The following is a 20,647-nucleotide window of genomic DNA, read 5'->3' on the forward strand; positions in this document are numbered from 1 at the left end:
GGTAATGCTTGCTTTAGCAGCCTTAATAGAGTCGGTGTCTGAGGGAACAAAATGTCCACCTGGCTATGGCCAGCACAGTTGCACCACAACTGGTAGCTGTGGATTGCAACTGCTTATCAGGACAGCTACTGAATTTAATGAAAAACAACACCATACCATTGCATCTGCCTTTGCAGCCCTCCCTCACCCCCAGTAAAATAAAATGAGAAAAGTAAAAAAAAGAGAAGGCTTTAAAGATCTCACCATGGAACCTGTAGTGCAACATTACAAGTCATGCCCGATACACCTTTGTCCATACATCTTTACTTGCAAGTGTTCATTGCAAAGAGTCATTGGTTTGGTTCAAGGCTCCTGGTCTCTGGTTGTGAGCCTAGCCTTTAAAGGCTGAGCCATCTCTCCAACCCAAGTTTGATAAGATTCTTTAAGTAGATTTCATCTTTTAAAAAACCTATTTTTATGTACTAGCTAATGAATAATAAGATTGTATTCTCTCTGCTAAGTAATATAATATTCGCTGAGTTTAGAAATAAAGTTTAGGGAATTTCATTAAGATGAAAAAAATACTCTGCAAGGGTTTTTGAATTAGTCTTTCTTTGAGCTTTAAAATGACTATCTTGAGAACTATTTATTTGTAAGTTATAACATTGAATTCCATTCCTAGGCGTATAATAAAGTGTACTAATGGACCTTCAATTCATTATATTTCACTTAATTTGTCCCTAAATTATATATTTTTCGTTTACAAAGGCAAAATTGTTAAATGTAATCATTATTCCCTAACTCTTAAGGCAATCACTAAGTGAATGACACTGAGGGTCCATCTTTTCTGAAAAAATGGGAACTCTGTATTCTACCTTAAAGAAGTTTCTTGCTAATATTTGTATTGAAGCTGCCCTCCCCACATCCCTCAATGTCTTATTGCTAGAATGATTCACTGGTTAGCACTCATTTGGGGTTTTGGTCTTTACTTAACTCTGTCTCTTTCCTGCATTCACCTTTATCTCCTTTTCCAGTGGTGAGATAAATATTCTCCAACTATTTCTTCAGATTTATAAATACAAAAGTGCTATTCGGGTTTCTGTTCTTTGGAGCTTTACTCCTTACACTTACCACACACTTGACAGAATACGTTCAAGTGTGGTTGATTGCCAGATTTGTAAAGGAAATGTTAAATGTAATGGTAAATTGTTCAGGTATAATTTCTCTCGGATTCTATCAATGTTGCCAACTATATACTAAAGATATTTCAGAAAGGAATAGTTTTTGAAGAACAACCAAATGATACAAATTGTTTGAAATGTTCCTAGAGTTTTTGATATGGCATTAGCTCAAAATACTTTGATTAATAAAATAGACATTTTGCATATTTGAAAAGAATATTTGTTTTTTCCTATTATTTGTTAATTGGGTAAAATCGTTCACATTATTTGATATTTTACAATATATTAAGAGAGTTGGCAGCATTGTCTTTTATTCTCTTAATTGGTTTGGGCTCACATGTCTTTTCTCCATTTTTTTGTTTTGTTTTGCTTCTTAAGGACATGATGATACAACGCCATGTGCAATTTTGAAAAGTATGGATAGTTTTAGCTTTCTCCAACACCCAGTCCACCAGAGGAGCTTAGAGATTCTGCAGAGGTGCAAGGAAGAGAAGTACAGTAAGGCTGCAAATCCTCAAACCCAGTGTTGTCACATCTATTTGGAAATGGAAATCAAGAGCATTTATGAAGGTGACATGGAGATTGTATAGGCAACATGATCTTCACAATCCTTTACTTAGACTCTAATTTTTTTCTCTTGAAATTGGTGATATGCCTGTTCTTTAATGTGGGTAATTGTTTGCTATGATGGTCACCACATAGTTAATTATCTAGGTTGCCATCACTGAATTGGTTTCTATTTTTGTCTTTAAAGATTTATATCATAAAAATGAACAGTATTTTTTTCCTTTTTGCTTTTTGAAAGTTTTATTGAAATATAATACAGTTAAATATAAGAACAATTTATTTAGTAAATCTTACATATATAGAAACTCATGAAATTATCACAGTAATCATGATATTCAACACTTTCCAAAGTTTCTTCATATCTTGCTAAATTTTGTGCTTGCTTACACTTGAGTCCTGTTACAATTTCCAATCTCTGGAGCATCCATTTAAGTTGATTACAGCTCTTGACTGAGACTTTCTATGTCTGATATAAGAGAAGTCACCACATCACTGTTTAACATAAAGAATAATAGAATCAGAATGCATTTCTATTTATTGTTTAAAATTGATTAAAAGATGCACTTGATCTCCATTTCTTCCTTTGGTCTTTGTAAGTCTGCATGAATAGGTTCTTTTATCTGGTGTGTGGTTACAATAATTGGGCTTACTCCTATTGTGATAGTAAATGGGTTCTTCAGAAAACTAAGTTATTTGTGTGGACCAAATTTATTCAAAATATGCTTTGGTCATCTAATAAATTATCACAGGTTTAGGTTACTACTTTTATTAGCTTTCTAGTTGAAATTCATAACATTTTACTTAATAAAAGATTAAGTAGAAGTGCTAAAAATAAAAATGGTGAGTTATTTTTTTTCACTGTATTGGTATAAAAAATGTATAATGTATTTTGAAAAAAATTGTAATTTTTTTCTTGTAGGAAGAAGGTAAGTCATTTTAAAGAGGTGTCTTTAGAATTTATTTCTAACTATTGTTATTATTTCTTTTTTTAATTTATTTAAGTTTCTTCATTTATTTTACATACCAACCACAGTTTCCTCTCCCTTCCTCTCCAACTGTCCAGTCTTCCTCCCACTGTAGTATACCCTTCTCCCCATCTGCTCCTTCTCTGCCTCCATTCAGAAAGGGGCAGGCCTCCCATGGGCTTGCACAAAGCATTGCACATCAAGTTGAGGTAGCACGTAGTAGTGAGCTCCTCCTCCTGCATCAAGTCTGGTCAGTGTAATCCAGCATGGGGAACAGATTCTCAAAAGCCAGCTAAATGCCAGGGAAAGGTCATGATATCACTGCCAGGAGCCCTATAAACAGACCAAGCTACACAACTGTCACATAAGCAGAGGGCCTAGGTTGGTCCCATGCAGACTTCCAATGGTTCAGAGTCCTGTCTCTGGTTACCCCATCATGACCTTGAACTCCCTAGCTAGTACAGTCACCTTCCCTTTCTTCAGGAAGACTCTTAAGAGTTCCTCCCAGTGCTTGGCTGAGGATCTCTGCATATATTGGATAAAGGCTCTCTGATGACAATTAGGGTAGTCACCAATCTGCTTATAGGAAAAGGCCAATTCAGTCACCCTCTCCATTATTGCTAGAAGCCTTAGCTGGGGTCATCTTTGGATTCCTAGGAGTTTCCCTGGCACCAGGTTTCTTCCTAACCCTGAGATGCCACTCCCCTATCAAAACATCTCCTTTACTCTCCCACTCTGTCCAGAGCCCAGCTGGCACAGCCTGCTCCTTCAAGTTCCCATTCTCCCACTTCTTTCCCTCCCCCACTTTACCAAGGACTTCTCTTCTATTTCCCCTTCTCAGGGAAATCCATGCATCCTTCTTTGCTATCTAACCTCTCTGGGGCTGTGAATTGTAGGTTGGTTATCTGTATTATATTCTTAATATCCTTTTATGAGTGAGTACATACCATGTCTGTCTTTCTGGCTGTGGGTTACCTTACTCAGGATGATTTTTTTTTTCTAGTTCTATCCATTTACCTGCAAATTTCAAGAGGTCAATGTTTTTTTTATAGCTGAGTAATACTCAATTGTGTAAATGTACCACATTTTCCTTATCTGTTCTTGAGTTGAGGGGCATCTAGGTTGTTTCCAGGTCTTGGCTATTCCGAATAATTCTGTTAGGAACATAATTGAGCACGTGTCTTTGTAGTGTGATTGAACATCCTTTGGGTATATGCCCAATGGTATTGCTTAGTCTTGAGGTAGATTGATTCCCATTTTTCTGAGAGACCACCGTACTGATTTCCATCCAAAGTGGCTGCACAATTTCGTTCTCCCACGGCCTCTCCAACACAAGCTGTTACCAGTGTTTTTGATCTTAGCCATTCTGACAGGTGTAAGATGGTATCTCATAGTCATTTAGATTTGCATTTTCCTGATGACTAAAGATGTCGAACAATTCTTTAAGTGTATCTTGGCCATTTGAAATTTTTCTTTTGAGAATTCACTGTTGAGATCTGTACCCCATTTTTAAATTGAATTATTTGGTATTTTGATGTCTAGTTTCTTGAGTTCTTTATATATTTTGGAGGTCATCCCTCTGTCCGATGTGGGGTTGATGAAGATTTTTTTTTTCCTGTTCTGTAGACTGCTGTTTTGACCTATTGATAAGTGTCTGCTGGGGGTAGGGGGAACTGGGGTAGATGTGATTGTGTGACGGAGTACATCTTGTAGAAACAGAGTCCAGCGGGTGGCAGTAGTAGTGGGGTAGCCTGCCTCCAAGTCTTTCACCTGCTGGCTGGCTGTTGGGGTCTGCACCAGTGCACTAGGCTTCCACCAGCTATTGTTATTATTTCTAAAGATACACAGTCCTCATTCTAATTGTTCATTTTGGTATTCTCAACCTTTCAAAACAGTCTACAAATTCTTTGAGGACAGCTTAAATGAACTTTACTTAATTTTAAAGTAGTTGCATATAGGTCATTTGCTTTTCTTTATGATTGAGCCTGGAATCTGTAGATTGGACCATATTGTAGTTTGTGTCCCATTTCAACATAGGCTGCATGGAGAAATTGTGCATTGGCAGTTTCCTAATTTCTGTATATTGATGCTTTCAGTTTTTTTTAGGCATGTATTCTGTTTTCCACTGCAATTACATTCTGATGCAGCTTTAATTTTTTTGTTTTTTGAGACAGGGTTTCTCTGTGGTTTTGGAGCCTGTCCTGGAACTAGCTCTTGTAGACCAGGCTGGTCTCGAACTCACAGAGATCTGCCTGCCTCTGCCTCCTGAGTGCTGGGATTAAAGACGTGCGCCACCCCCGCACGGCGCTTTAAAATATTTTGGTACTAATCTTACATAATTATAGCACACTACATGTCTGGAATGCATTTAAAGTGTTTATAAAGAAAAAAAGTAGCTTTAAATTCTTCCTTTTAAAAATTATTCCTTTTTATTTTGGGGTGTGTGGGTTGTTGTTGTTGTTTTTGTTTTTTTGTTTTGTTTTTCGAGACAGGGTCTCTCTGTAGCTTTGGTGCCTGTCCCAGAACTAGCTCTTGTAGACCAGGCTGGCCTCGAACTCCCAGAGATCCGCCTGCCTCTGCCTCCCGAGTGCTGGGATTAAAGGCGTGCGCCTCCAACCGCCCGGCATGTGTGTGTGTGTGTGTGTGTGTGTGTGTGTGTGTGTATTTGTGTATACCACATATATACAGGTGATTTTGGAAGTCAGAAGGGTTTTATGTCAGATCACTTGGAGCTGGAGTTACAGGTTTTTATGAACTGCCTGTTGTGTGCTGAACCCAGTCCTCTGGAAGAATGGTTAAGTGCACTTAACCACTGAGATCTCTCTAGCCCTTAAATTTTCACATTAAGAAAAAGTGCACTAAAATAATGGTTAAAGCTTTCACCTTAAGAATCTAGAAAGATGGACATGTTAGATCTTTAAAAAGGAAAAGCAAGCAAATGATACCAAGAGCTAAAAATCATTGATACAGAAAGTAAATAATAGTCTATAATATGTTTATGCTGTTGCTTTAGATAAGGCAACATATTGTAAGATTAGCAGGTAGTAGAACAAAACTTACTTCAAGGCTAGGAAGCAAGGAGAAGAAGAGACTGGAAGCCCAGGATCACTGTTGTGCATGCACTATTAATGATCCAAATAACTACCACCAGGTCCAAGCACTTTAAAAAGTTCTACCATCTTAGGCTAAACTGAGAGCCAGATTTCTAATGCATTGGCCTTAGGGAGACAGCCAAGATCCAAAACATGTTAACTCACTGTGTTAACCATCTACAAAAAAAAAAAAAAAAAAAAGTAATGTGATCATCTCAGTAGATGAAGAAAAAGTCTGCCATACTTCTGCACCCATTTCTCTTCAAAACTTGGCAGCTAAGGAGTGAGAAACAGTGGCCCCAATTTATAAAAGGTTGTATTTTTAAAAAAAATCTTAGAGCAGACTTTATTTAGAACCAAGGTAAAGACATTTTCTGGTAGCCACTTCAGGGTCACGGGCAGGGTAGTACAACAACAAAGGAGGAATTAGTTCACATGACTGTTAGTAAAGGAAGGTAAAAATCTAAAACATTGTCTTAGGATTAAATGTGAACTTAACAATCTCATAGGATACCTAATCAATACACAAAATTATATTTCTAATACTTCTAGAAAATGAAGTTTATAAATGCCAGTATGGGATTTGAGGCAGCCAGTCCACTCCCACATTTTACGAGAGTGGGTCTGTGTGCAAGAAGTACATGGCAGGTGTCCCTTCTGATTACTATTCCTATTTTTGATGTACCTTTGTTAGTTTTCACATCACTGTCAGAGAAGCTACTTTTGTGAGCAGCATCATTCAGAGTCCCAGCAGAACTTCAGCCAACAGGTAATAAGGAAGTAGGCTTCCTCAGCAGCTTGTCTGAATGACCCGAAAGTGGATCTTTATTCTAGTCCCAGGATGACTGCAGTCTTACTAGGCAGCTTAAGTACAACCTAATTAGAGACCTGATTTAGAACTACCCAGATAAGCAACTCCTAATTCTCTGTATTTTGGAAACTGAGGTGAATGGGCCTTATAGCCGACTCAAAATCTTACATTCCTATGAGTCAGGCACAGGAAGAGTTTTAAAAACCAGCCTGAGTAGCTTAGTGAGAACTTTTCTCAAAAGTTAAAAGTGTGTTGAGAACTTGGGGTTGGGGTAGTGGCTCAGTAGTAGGGCACTTGTGCATCAGGCTCAAAGCCCTTGGTTCAGTACATGGTGTTGCAGAAAGGGAGGGAAATGGAAGGAAAAGAGCAGAGGAGGGAAGAAAGGAAATCTGTGAACCAAATCAAAAGTACAGAAATAGATCCATGTGGTGTGTGTGTGTGTGTGTGAGTGTGTGAGAGTGAGTGAGTGTGTGTGTGTGTGTGTGTGAGAGAGAGAGAGAGAGAGAGAGAGAGAGAGAGAGAGAGAGAGAGAGAGAGAGAGAGTTTTCTACCAAGGTGCTGAGATAGTTGAATAGAGTAAAGGTTTTCAACAAACCAATGGCATTGAACAACTTGGTATCCATTTATTTTAAGAATACTCTGTTTTTAAAAAATTATTTAGCCTGCATGCCTGTACACACACCAGAAGAGGGCACCAGATCTCATTATAGATAGGTATGAGCTACCATGTGGTTGCTGGGAACTGAATTCAAGACCTCTGTAAGAGTAGCCAGTGCTCTGAGCCATCTCTCCAGCCCTTAAGAATATTCTTATGTCATAAAAAATTACCTTGAAATGAGTCATGCTGATTTAAGGATCAAAGCCACTAAATTTGTCAGAAAAACTAGGAAAAAAGAAAACAAGCAAAGATTTCTTAGGATAAAAAAACATGAGCTAAAGGTAGAAAAAAAGGTAAGTTAGGGTTTTCTAAATTGAGAACTTAGTGCTTTTCAAATAATAAGAGAGCAAAAACCATACGACAGCCTGAGAAACAACATCTTTAATGGTTTATGATTCTGATATCCAATAATGTATTTACAAGCAAAATATAATCAAAGATTTATCCATGTAGATTATTTTGAAGAGTAAAAATCTTAAAAGTATACTGCCCTTATTATGACTGTGTATATCATTCTATTGATTTGACTCTTGATTTCTTTCTTAGTTCTATATTATTATTTTGATTTTATGAATGGATTTTTGATCATTTATTACAGTTGTACAGAAATAGAATTGATTTCTACATCGATTAATTTCCTGTATTTTTGCAGTATTAGATTAATATTTTTGTATATTCTTCAGGATTTTCTCTGTATGACTTATTTTTTAAAAAGATGTGTGATTTCTTCTTTTCTAGTGTATCTTAAATGTGTGTGTGTATGTATAATGAAATTGACCTTGTATAACAGGGCCTATAAGAAAATTCTCTTGTTAAATATTCACAAGATTCATAAGGAAACATTATTTGATCTCCAGTGTCTTTATTTGTAAGATCAATAGATCTCTAAAGTTTATGTTTACATATTAGCAGTGTATTTGTTGCCAAAAAATGATACAAAGGAGTCATGTTAGAAATGTTTCAAGTATTTGTGAATTTTGTGTGTTTTTAGTCTACAGCCCATTTGCTTCTATATTTCCTAATGTTAATGCTTAAATGAAATAATTAAGAATTTACTCTAAATTTCCTATTTGGGTTCATTTAATCAAATTGTGGTTTTGATAGTTAAAAAACTTTTCCTAGTACCTGACATTTATTCAAAAACTAAGTTTATTAATTCTTATTTGTCTTTAGAAAATATTTTCCTTTAGTATTTTGAAAGTACACTGGTTTGAAATTTTCTCTTTTTTTTTTTTTTTGTTAGGTATAACCCGTAAAAACCCAAGAACACCTCTTTCTGATCTTCAGGGCATGAATACTCTAAATGAAAAAAATCAACAGTAAGTTTGGTATAAATATGTTTACAAGGAAATATGAGCTGAATAACAATCTTACTGATAATTTTGGATATTGCTGTGCAGCCTGGCAGCCGTTCATCTTTTAATTTTCCTGCCTCAGTTTGAGTGTTGGGATTATAGGTGTGTGCCACCACCACACTTACTCAGATTTATGTTTTTGTATATTTGTGAGAAATATGTTGGGATGTGTTTGTGTGTGTAAGGGTGAAGGGACATATGTCATGGCACATCTGTGGCATGTGTTCTTTTTTTTTTTTTTTTTTTTTGGTTTTTCGAGACAGGGTTTTTCTGTGGTTTTGGAGCCTGTCCTGGAACTAGCTCTTGTAGACCAGGCTGGTCTCGAACTCACAGAGATTCTGTGGCATGTGTTCTTGTGTTTTTCCTTGTTTGAGGTGCCTCGGTCTCTTTGTTGTTCACTACATCAGGATAGCTGGCTCACAAGCTTCTGGAGATTGTCGTGTTTCCACCTACCTTGTGCCTTAGCATAGGAGAATTGTGGTTACACACCTGTGCTATGACTTCCAGTTTTTATATTAGTTGTGGACTTTGTGTTTGTTGGGGTGGAGAATGTGCATAGTATGTGTCAGAGAACTTAGGGGTCCAGAAGGGGACCAGGTTCTTTCCTTCACCCATGTGCGAGCCAGATATCAAACTTATATAATCAGGCTTGACAGTAAGTGCCTCAACTTGTTCAGCTTGCTTGCTAGTCCTACCCTGGGATTGCTATTCCATTTGCTTGGAGGTTTGTTTGAAATGTGTCTCGTATAGTATAGGCTGGTCTAGAGCTTGCTATATAGCCAGGGATGATCTTGAATTTCTGATCCTCTAACTCTGAAGTATTGAGACTACAGTTCTGAGTGAGTGTATGTTTTTTGTGTGAGTATGATGTTTCATTTTTTTTGATTGGTAGGTGGTGGCCATTTGAACGTAATAATATGGTAAATAGAAATCAGATCATTCTTCCTTTTTTCGTGTCGTCTTTGTTTGACTTGGTTTGTTTTCTTCTTGCTTTTTCCGTTTGCTTGTTTTTTTTTTTTTTTTTTCAACTATAGACTCTTTCTGTGCCCAAGATCAGCTTAAGGTATGTTAAGAACATCACAGCTGTTTTATGATTCTTTTCCATGGACACATGCAGTTATTTTCCATTATATGCACATATGTGAATTACTGCTATTACCTGGTTCTCCAAATCAGAACAGGAGAAAGTTGAAGGTTGGAAATAGGAAATGGCAATTACTTTTAAGTCCACTGAGGTTATTCAAGTGGAGGGGAAGAGGATTTGCAACAATGTAGAAAATATAACAGTGATCACCACCTGTTTGTTTTCCCCGCATTTATTAGCACATAAATCTCTGACATATGGAGGAGAAAGTTCTTTATGCCCATGTTGACTATGAGTTGTGTGGAAGCTATTCCAAGAAGATGCACACGATTCTCTTCCTACCACTTTTGGTATAAAGGTTAAATAGCTGTTGCTGTTCCAAGAGATATGACCAGACTTAGCTGAGATTTAGCAGAGAAACCTTTCCCTGGAAGTTACAAGCTATCAATAGACCTCAGATTTCCAAAATGTAGTTGTTTTCATTTTGCTTTGCTTTCTACATTTTAATTTATTCATGGATGACTGGTCTCAAAAAAACTAAATAGGAAATTCTAAAAAATCTCATTTTTTAAAAATTTTGTGTGTGTGTTTATGTCTATATGCCTGCATGCCAGAAGAGCATACCAGATCTCCACCATGTGATTGCTGGGAACTGAACTTAGAACCTCTGGAACAGCAATAAGTGCTCTTAACCTAAGCCATCTCTCCAGCCCCCCAAATTCCCATATTTTAAATTATGTGCTATTCTTTATATTATGATGACATTGCTTTTATGAATGTTGTTTCTTACCAGTGTTGTATTTTATTGTTAGTTAATATTGTTGTTGATATTGTTAATTACTTACCGTGATTAATTTAGAAATGAAAGTTATCATAGGTATTTGTCTTAATGTTCTGTTGCTTTGAGGAAACACCATGACCACAACTTTTTTCCCCCCAAGTTAGGGTTTCTCTGTGTGTATCTTTGACTGTCCTGGAACTTGCTCTGTAGACCAGACTGGCCTCAAACTCACCGAGATCCCCTGCCTCTGCCTTCCGAGTGCCTTGGTTAAAAGTGTGCCCGAGCAATTAATTGGGGCTTGCTTACAGTTTCAGAGGTTTAGTTCATTTTTTTCATGGCATGAAGCATGGCTGAATTGGTGCTTGAGAATTGTCTTTGAGTTCTATATCTGGATCTATAGGGAACAGGAAGAAAGAAAGCCCTTGGTCTTGCCTTGTGTTTGAAACCTCAAAGCCTACGTCGAGTAACACACCTCTCCTATAAGGCCACACCTCAACTCTTTCTCAAGTAGTGCCACTCCCCGAGAGCCAAGCATTCACATACGTGCCACTGGGGACCATTCTTATTCAAACCACCATAGAATTTATATGTATGAAGTAAGTATAGACAGTGGTGGAGTTAGGTACTGTCCTTTTTAGGTGTGGAGATCTTAGGATATATTCTTTGTGGAGAAAGGGGTAGATTACTTATAGTGTAAGAGTATGTTTGACTAGTACAGTTATTTCATATGGGGAAACAACATATCTGGTGCTCCCTGACTGCCATCAGATGAGTAATATTATTCTTTCCCATAACTTTTTCTCTCCTCTAGTACTAGAGGTTGAATTTAGAATCTTGTTCATGCCAGGCCACCACTCTACACTGAGCATTGTCTCCAGTCCTAGCCCTCTTTTTACTTTGTTTTAGGTAGGATCATATTAAGTTGTTCCAACTGATATTCAACTCATACTGTAGCTCAGACAGGTCTTGAACTCCTGCCTTAGTCTCTTATGCAACTGAAATATAGACCTTTATTGTAAGGTTTGGCATCACCGTGATACTTAATGAGTTGAGAGGCTTGAATTAAATGCTTTTAACTTTTTAAATTGTTGGTTATTTAGCCTTTTCCATGATACTTCCACTCTTGAGGTGTGGGTACTCTATACAGTCTACTAAAGCATTTGGCCTCTTTTGATCTTCTCTTTTATTATCTCTTTTTGGTTTTGTTCATCTCTCATTTCTTCACCTGTAAGTCTGCTGTTATAAATCACTCTAAGATATATTTAAACCAATAATTCTTTCTCATACAATGTACATTTGTTATGCCATCAAGCCTTGTCAACTTTGCCCTCAAATGATACTTGGGAATTTTTATCATAACTACTTCCATCATCACATCATTTCATGCTATCATATTTTTCATGAATTATTCTAAATTAATTAGGCTTTGTCTTCAATGTCCAAAACAAGATGATTATTTTTATACATAAAATGAGTTATGTTAATATTTTACTTAAAATCATGATATATTTTCACTCATTCAAGTGAAAGCCAAAATCCTTTAGCTTTCTAAAAAGGCACATATATCATGATCTCTTTATCACTGTATCTTAGACTCATTAATAACATGCCCATTTCAGGGATTTTGTGTTTGTTCTCTCTAACCAGATAATGACTTCATTTTCTTCGAATCACTATTTTATTAATTAAGATCTTATTTGTCAAATGACAGTCTTCCTATATAATTGCAGAGGCTGTCTTTGAGCTCCTCAGTGTAACTGTACCTGATCCGTAGTTCTTGAACCTCTTGCCTCACCTTTCCAAGTCTTGGGATTGCAGACCTGTAGCACTACAATTGACATCATTATTTAAGCTGAGCTTTATCCATGAGACCTTCTCTAACTACTCTATTTTAAAAGCTTACCATATTTTATTTTATAAGTTCTTTTCTTCACCTGGCTATATGACCTAGAAAATGTTTTCCTGTTGCTTATTAATCTTCTCATACTTAATATAAACCATATAAGGATTTTAGCTTGTTTTTTTAATGTTGGATGTGCAGTAATAGAATAATTAACATAGTTGGTGCCAAGTCTTTATCTTAAACTAATGAATAAATATATTCTGTATATTCATATATTATTGATGTACTTAATTTCAAAAGTTTCAAGTTTGCTTTCTCAGTATTTTTTTAAATATTTATTTATTCTGTATATAATCTGTTTACATGTATGCCTGCAGGCCATAAGAGGGCACCAGAACTCATTACAGATGGTTGTGAGCCACCATGTGGTTGCTGGGAATTGAACTCAGAACCTTTGGAAGAGCAGGCAATACTCTTAACCACTGAGCCATCTCTACAGCCCCCTCAGTATTCTTTCCTTTCTCTTAAGAATATTACTTGTAGCCCCTCCCCCTCATGCCTGAACCATTTTCTTCTAAGGTTTTTTGTGTTTGTTCTTGTTCCTTGTTTTGGTTTTTGAAACATAATCTCTTCTATACCAGGTTGTCCTCAAACTCATAGAGATCCAACTGCCCTGGCCTCCAGAGAGCTGGGAACAGCATACCTGGTATTCTTGAAGTTATTTTCTGTTTTGATTTCTTTTTCATGCCAAGGGCTTTTTTTGAATGTCTGGTGGAGTATTGATCAACTATTCATGTTTAAGATTGAAAAACAGTATCTGTTTTGATGTGTGAAGTCACTTCCTGAAACATCATTGTGTTCCCTTTCAGTTGGCTAAATTTTTTATATTGCTGTTTTTTTCATTGATATTTATTGAGCTCTACATTTTTCTCGGCCCCCCTTCCTTAACTCTCCCTTCCCCCCTACAAGCCTCCCCCATGGTCCCCATGCTCCCAATTTACTCAGAAGATCTTTTCTTTTTATACTTTCTACTTCCCATGTAGCTTATATCTCTGAGTCTCTCTTAGTGTCCTCATTGTTGTCTAAGTTCTCTGGGATTGTGGTTTGTAGGCTGGTTTTCTTTATGTTTAAAAACCACCTATGAGTGAGTACATGTGATAATTGTCTTCCTGGGTCTGGGTTCCCTCACTCAAAATGTTTTCTAGCTCCATCCATTTTCCTGCAATATTCAAGCTGTCGTTATTTTTTTCTGCTGTGTAGTACTCCATTGTGCAAATGTACCACATTTTCCTTATCCATTCTCCGGTCGAGAGGCATTTATGTTGTTTCCAGGTTGTGGCTATGACAAACAAAGCTGCTATGAACATAGGTGAACACATGTCCTTGTGGCACAATTGAGCATCCTTTGGATATATACTCAAAAGTGGTATTACTGGGTCTTGAGGAAGGTTGTCTCCTAATTTTCTGAGAAATCGCCACACTGACATCCAAAGGGGTTATACCAGATTGCATTCCCACCAGCAATGCAGAAATGTTCCCTTTACCCCACAACCTCTCCAGCATAAGTTGTCATCAGTGTTTTTGATCTTGGCCATTCTTTCGAAAGGTGTAAGATGGAATCTCAGAGTTGTTTTTTGATTTGCATTTCTCTGATGGCTAAGGATGTTGGGCATTTCCTTAAGTGTCTTTCAGCCATTTTAGATTCCTCTGTAGAGACTTCTCTGTTTAGGTCTGTACTCCATTTTTTTTTATTGGATTATGTTGTTCCTTTGGTGTCCAATTTCTTGAGTTCTTTGTATATTTTGGAGATCAGACCTCTGTCTGATGTGAGGTTAGTGAAGATCTTCTCCCATTCTGTAGGCTGTCGTTTTGTCTTGTTGACTGTGTCCTTTGCTTTACATAAGCTTTTCATTTTCAGGAGGTCCCATTTATTAATTGTTTCTCTCAGTGTCTGTGCTGCTGGCGTTCTATTTAGGAAGTGGTTCCCTGTGCCAATGTGTTCAAGTGTACTTCCCACTTTCTCTTCTATAAGGTTCAGTGTGTCTGGCTTTATGTTGAGGTCTTTGATACATTTGGACTTGAGTTTTGTGCATGGTGATAGATAATGGGTCTATTTTCATTTTTCTACATATTGATATCCAGTTATGCAGCACCACTTGCTAAATATGCTTTTTTCCCCATTTGATATTTTTTTGCTTCTTTATCAAAAATCAGGCATTTGAAGATGTGTGGATTGATATCTGGGTCTTTTATTCGGTTCCATTGGTCCTCCTGTCTGTTCTTATACCAGGCTGTTCTCAGTATTGTAGCTCTGTAGTAGAGTTTGAAATCGGGGATTGTGATGCCTCCAGAAGTTCTTTTATTATACAGGATTGTTTTGGCTATGCTGGGTATTTTGCTTTTCCAGTTGGCTAAATTTTACCCTATAATTTTTTCCAACTGACTACTTGGATTATATAGTCTTTGCTGTTCCCATTCTTGGAGAAGTTAGATAAAAAGACTGAGTACTATCATGGCGGTGGTGGTGCACATTCTTAATCCCAGCACTTGGGAGACAGAGGCGGGCAGACCTCTGTGAGTTCGAGGACAGGCTTCAATGCTATAGAGAAAACCTGTCTTTAAAAGCCAAAACAAAACAAAAGAAAAGCAAAAAAAAAAAAAAAAAAAAAAAAAAAGACTGAGTACCTCTATTTTCAATATTCTATACTTCTGTATAATGTTACTGTTCTCACCCATGTATACTGCTGTTCAAATTACAGACTTTCTTTTTACCCCTTGTCCATGTAAGGAAAGAACAGTCAAAGCCCAAGAAATGTGACTCCCATATTGTAAGGACACATCACTATTGCTCTTATTCTCTTTCTTCTTAAGTGTTAATTCCTTTAAAATATTATTTAGATTTAAATCTATACTTTTACCCGGAAAGCTCTTTGTTAAGTATTGTGCTATAATTATTGATAATTGTGTTCATTCCTCTGCCCCTAGTGCTGATGATAGTGCTCAATCTGTAGCAAAAGCTCAATATTTTTGGTTGATGTGTCAGTAACATTTTGTTTATGAATAAGATGTCTCAGGATGAAACTAGATAAATCATAGAATCATGTGGCCTGTTAATGTTAAAAATCCCAGTGGGAGCTTTTGAATGTTCTAAAAAAGAAAGGTATGTTAGATTCTATTATGTAATAAAATATGTACTTATGTTTAACAGCATGGTAATGATGTCACCTATATGATGCATTCATCTACCTGTACATTTGCATAGAATCTAGTAAAATTTTTTTCTGAGTGACAGAGAAGTCCCACTTGATTGGTAGTCATTGTAAAAAATCCATTTTATGTTGCTTAACATTGAAATCTTTTAATGCTTCATATCTATAATGTAATTTTTATACCAATATAATAATGTGGAGGCAATTAAGCAAGTTATACCAATTTTTCCACAGTGATACATTGAATATTTCTTGGAATGTCAGAACTGGCATTCGCCAGAGCAGACTACCGACTAGCAACACTCCCTTGCTTGATAAAGATGGGATATTTGCTAATTCAGCAAGCAGCAAACTCCTGGAAAGAGCTCATGGAATTCTCACGTCAGTATTATTAGTAATAGATTTTGTAAAGGACTATTTTAATAAATTTTCTTACAAAACGAATAATGAAAGATGAAGTATTATATTCATGGGTATAATTTTGATTTAAAATTTGTTTTGATTTAAAATTAATGTTTCTATTTGTAAAAGACTAGGGATTTGAAGCAAAAGCATCTATTTTTGTTGTTCAGTGTATTTCTTGATAAGAGTGCTTTATGTTGTGTTTTAATAAAGTGTGGCATCTGCTCTGGTAAAAAAAAAAAAAGATCGAAATGTACTTAGTTTTAAAAACTATGAGTCTAATGCATACCATTGCTTTATTTTCTGTTTCTGTTTTCCCTATTCACTAGCACAACCCCAAAAGGTTAAACATATTAATTACAGAGGATGATTATTGTTATTTTCTTGTAGAGAAAAAAATTTAGATCTTTTTAGGATTCCCTGTCATTGCTACAATTATTATTCTTTAGACTTAGCACTTGGACAGAGAAATCTCATGCATATGTATGTGTAGTGTCATATAATTCTTATTTTTCATTACCTGATGAAGGATTGGTTTGGACATGGAGATAACCATGTAACCATGTATGATATTCCTTTAAACTAAAGCATTAATATATCAGGCATTTTCCAAGCATTTTTTTCATGTATTATAAACTAGATATGCCTAAATTGGAGTCTAAATGTCTATTGGAGTAATTGCTCGATAGTGTCAGTAGGCTTAATTTATGGAAGTCTTGCTTTTCTCTGGACGTGTGTATTAACTCCACTTAAATCTCTCAACAATGCTAAGAAACAAATGGTCTTAACTGTCCTTACTTTATAGTCTATTATAGTAAACCTAACGTTTAGAGAAGTTATACTTTGGTAGGTGAAAAACTTGAGATTCATGGTAGTCTTTTTAACTTAGCCAATGTTTTAAGCACTGAGCTGTATTTGCTCATTTTCTGAAGCCATAATAAAAGTTAATTTTTGTTGATGAATATGAAAAATGAATAGAAAAAAATTTAATTTCTGAAATGAAAGATTGTTTTATGAAATGTATACTTTTAACCATTTATGAAATCTAGGCATATCTTAAAAATCTTTTAATGGTAGAAATCAATCAATCTTAGTACGTGTTGGAAAATAGAAGCCTGCCTACATACAAGAAAGTAAAGCTTAGAGCTTAGAAATTACAGCACCATATCACTAACCTTTAGTCTTAACTCTGCTTATTCCTAAGTTACAAAGCTGGTATTTCCTCCTTGTCTTGTCCTTGCTTACTCTTTTCTCAACGATACCTGCTTGATTCAGTCAGATAATGTTTTTGTACAGAGGGCCCACATTTCCCAAATGAGTTAATTGCATGAGAGAGCTCTTAAAATCACTCATTTTTACTGTAGTTTTTTCTTTTAATGAATATTTTATCTTTATAGACGAAACAAAAACTTCAGATCAAAACCCGTTCTTCCAAAGGTGAGTACTGTGGAAAAAATTTTTTTCCCATTGAGTAAGTTTTTAAAAAGTTATTTATGCCTTTTATGTTCAAAATAGAGACTATGTATTCTTAGTTGAATCCATTTTAGAAATAATAAAGTCTGCTAGGAAGTGGACAAGCCTAATAATTCAGGCAAATAAATTACTTTTGAGAAACACCATTCTTTTGTTTCTCTAAGCTCCTGAAATATGCAAGTACTGTTTACATAAGATCTTTTCATTTTTCTGTGAGCCAGGTTAAAGCAAAAATGTGAATTCTGCAACATGTCTAGTTAGAGATTATGTAATTCTCTAATTCTCATCTCTTACTAATGTGGAATAGTGTTTCTATAAAGAGTTGAATAATCTCTGTGAGCCAGTGGTCTGTTGTAAGTACTTACTTATCCTGCTGTTTTAGGATAATAGATAATAACTTATTCAACTTCAGGTAACAGGTAACTGAACAAGTATGTTCAGATGCTGAGAAAACTTCATTTGTGAACACTGACATTCGAATTTCTTTTTTCTTTTTAAAGATTTACTATGTAAACAGTGTTCTGTCCACATGTATGCCTACAGGTCAGAAAACAGCACCAGATCTCATTACAGATGGTTGTAAGCCACCATGTGGTTGCTGGGAATTGAACTCAGGACCTCTAGAAGAGCAGCCAGTGCTCTTAACCTCTGAGCCATCTCTCCAGCCCCAACATTTGAATCTCATATGAATTTTTTTTTTTTTTTTTGGTTTTTCGAGACAGGGTTTCTCTGTGGCTTTGGAGCCTGTCCTGGAACTAGCTCTTGTAGACCAGGCTGGTCTCGAACTCACAGAGATTCACCTGCCTCTGCCTCCCAAGTGCTGGGATTAAAGGCGTGCGCCACCACCGCCCGGCTTCATATGAATTTTTATATTAAAAACAGATTAATATAAAGAAAGGTAATGAGGGTGCTGGATTGGTCTCAGATTTAGTATGTATTGTAGAATTAATAAGAGTTTGCACTTCATGGGTCTCTTCCCTTCTTTGTTCTTGAGACTAAGTCAGGTCCTAAATGTCTCTGGAATGAGTTCATCTCTACATTGAATCTACTGCACCCTCCCAAAGGAAGGGCCTTTTCAGTTACATACCTCTGGGAGTTGATGGATTCCAAATTCCTGCAAGTCTCTAGGCTACAGTTTTCAACCTGTAGGGTCATAGATCAATGTCCTGAATATCACATATTTACATTATGATTCATAGCAGCAAAATTACAATTACAAAATAGTAACAAACTAATTTAATTGGTGGTGGGGGGTCACCACAACATGAGGAACTGTATTAAAGAGTCCCAGTATTAGGAAAGTTGAGAACCACTAGCGTAGACCATGGGGAAGGGCTTTAGGTAGGCATTCAAAGAACCCATTTTTTAATTGGATTTTTCTTTCCAAGACAAGTCTGAACAGAAGTTTAGGCATTCTGTAGCAAACTAGATCAAGGAGAAGAAATGACAAATACTAAAAATGGCTTGAGGGACTTAAGGGACACCATCAAATGAAAGATCTATAAATTATTGGTGTGTCTGAAGACAGAAAGAAAGGGACAGAAAACATTTTAAGGAAATAATGGCAGAAAAGTTCCCAAGTTTAGGGAAAGAAATAACAAGTCATGGCCAAGGTATTAAATAATATAAATCTGGAGAAATCTGTACCAAGACATAGTATAATCAAAACTTGAAAGATAATATTTTAGAAGCTGAGTCTTGTATATAGGTCCCATAACCCCTGTCCTTAGCAGTCCTGCCTTTCAAAAATAGAGATACATTTTTTTTTCAGACAAAAATTTGAGCCGGGCGGTGGTGGCGCACGCCTTTAATCCCAGCACTTGGGAGGCAGAGGCAAGCTGATCTCTGTGAGTTCGAGACCAGCCTGGTCTACAAGAGCTAGTTCCAGGACAGGCTCCAAAACCACAGAGAAACCCTGTCTTCGAAACCCCCCCCCCCCAAAAAAAAAATTTGAGAGATTCTAGTACATGCTACATATGCTCTATAAAAAAATACTACAATCAGTTTTTCAAGTGGAATAAAATAGTGCTAATTAGTAACATGAAAACATAAAATATAAAACTGAATGGTTGGGTTGGAATCTTGGCTTTGTAGTTATAAGTGCTTCCTGCTCTTCCAGAGGACTCAAATGCAGTTGCCAGCAACCACATTTAGCTACTCATAACCGTTTTTAACTCTAATTCCAGGGATTTGATACCCTCTCTTCTGGCCTCTACCATTAGCACTTACACACATGTGGCCTATTCTCTCTCCCTCTCCCCGTCCCCCACTCCCTCTTGCAGACTGGATCCAATAGCATAACTAAATGACTGTACACCTTGATCAAGTGTGATTTGTAGCTCGGTGAATGGAACTTATGAGCAGTAAATGATGAAGAAAAACTATTTGATAAAAGTCTCCATCCCAGCCGGGCTGTGGTGGCACACGCCTTTAATCCCAGCACTTGGGAGGCAGAGGCAGGCGGATCTTTGTGAGTTCGAGGCCAGCCTGGTATACAAGAGCTAGCTCCAGGACAGGTTCTAAAACTACTGAGAAACCCTGTCTTGAACAAACAAAACCAACCAAACAAGCAAACAAAGTCTCCATCCCTACATGATAATGCACTAAAGGCTATGTATTTTGTAGCTAAATCAGTTCTTACTGAGTGGGGGAAATATAGGGCTATAACACGGGTGCCTTTTCATACTATTTCTATTAAAATAACAAGTATTAACCAGAGAAATTAAGCAATAAAAAGAAACAAAAGTCACCCAACTTAGAAAGGAAGCAGTGAAATAATCTCTGTTGTCTTGTGACATGTTCTTACAGCAATCTTTAAAGATCCTCTCTAGCACAAATTCTAGTTGGTTTTAATAAATAAAACCCAGAGTCAGATATTAGGGGTTGAAAGCTGAAGGATCAGTGAAGCAGTGTGGCCAGTCTTCACTATTGTTTAGATCAAAGGGGCAATCCTGCCTTCAGGCTGTCTCATAGAGCAACTGTCTCCACCAAACATCAGACGCTCTCCTCATGCCTTATATTCCTCTCTCTGTCCAGCCTTCCCACTTCCTGTCTCTAACTCCCAGTGCTGGAATTAAAGGTATGTTATCCCAAGTGGTGGGATAACTTTTATGCGAGCTCTGTTTCTCCTTCAGATTTGTCTGCCTGTGTTTCTTGAATCCTGGGATTAAAGGTGTGTGCCTCTATTCCCCGGCCTCTAGTGACTTAGCGCTGTACTCTTCATGCAAGCTTTATTTGTTAAAACACA

The 20,647-nt window shown here is 36.7% G+C and overlaps 1 protein-coding gene across 7 annotated transcripts in view; it reads left to right on the forward strand.

The window, feature by feature from the left end:
* Positions 1 to 20,647, forward strand: part of Myo9a (myosin IXA) — a 197,297-nt gene that overhangs the window by 101,238 nt on the left and 75,412 nt on the right. For 6 of the 7 annotated variants that reach the window (XM_057766444.1, XM_057766446.1, XM_057766445.1 and 3 more), the window contains exons 15-18: positions 1,539 to 1,658; positions 8,497 to 8,572; positions 15,760 to 15,906; positions 17,325 to 17,364. In XM_057766444.1, coding sequence (XP_057622427.1) covers positions 1,539 to 1,658; positions 8,497 to 8,572; positions 15,760 to 15,906; positions 17,325 to 17,364 — 383 coding nt within the window. The remainder of the gene's footprint in view (positions 1 to 1,538; positions 1,659 to 8,496; positions 8,573 to 15,759; positions 15,907 to 17,324; positions 17,365 to 20,647) is intronic. The other variant, XM_057766448.1, reaches the window with a different exon arrangement.

Source organism: Chionomys nivalis, chromosome 4 (assembly GCF_950005125.1).
Source record: "Chionomys nivalis chromosome 4, mChiNiv1.1, whole genome shotgun sequence".
Lineage (NCBI taxonomy): Eukaryota > Metazoa > Chordata > Mammalia > Rodentia > Cricetidae > Chionomys > Chionomys nivalis.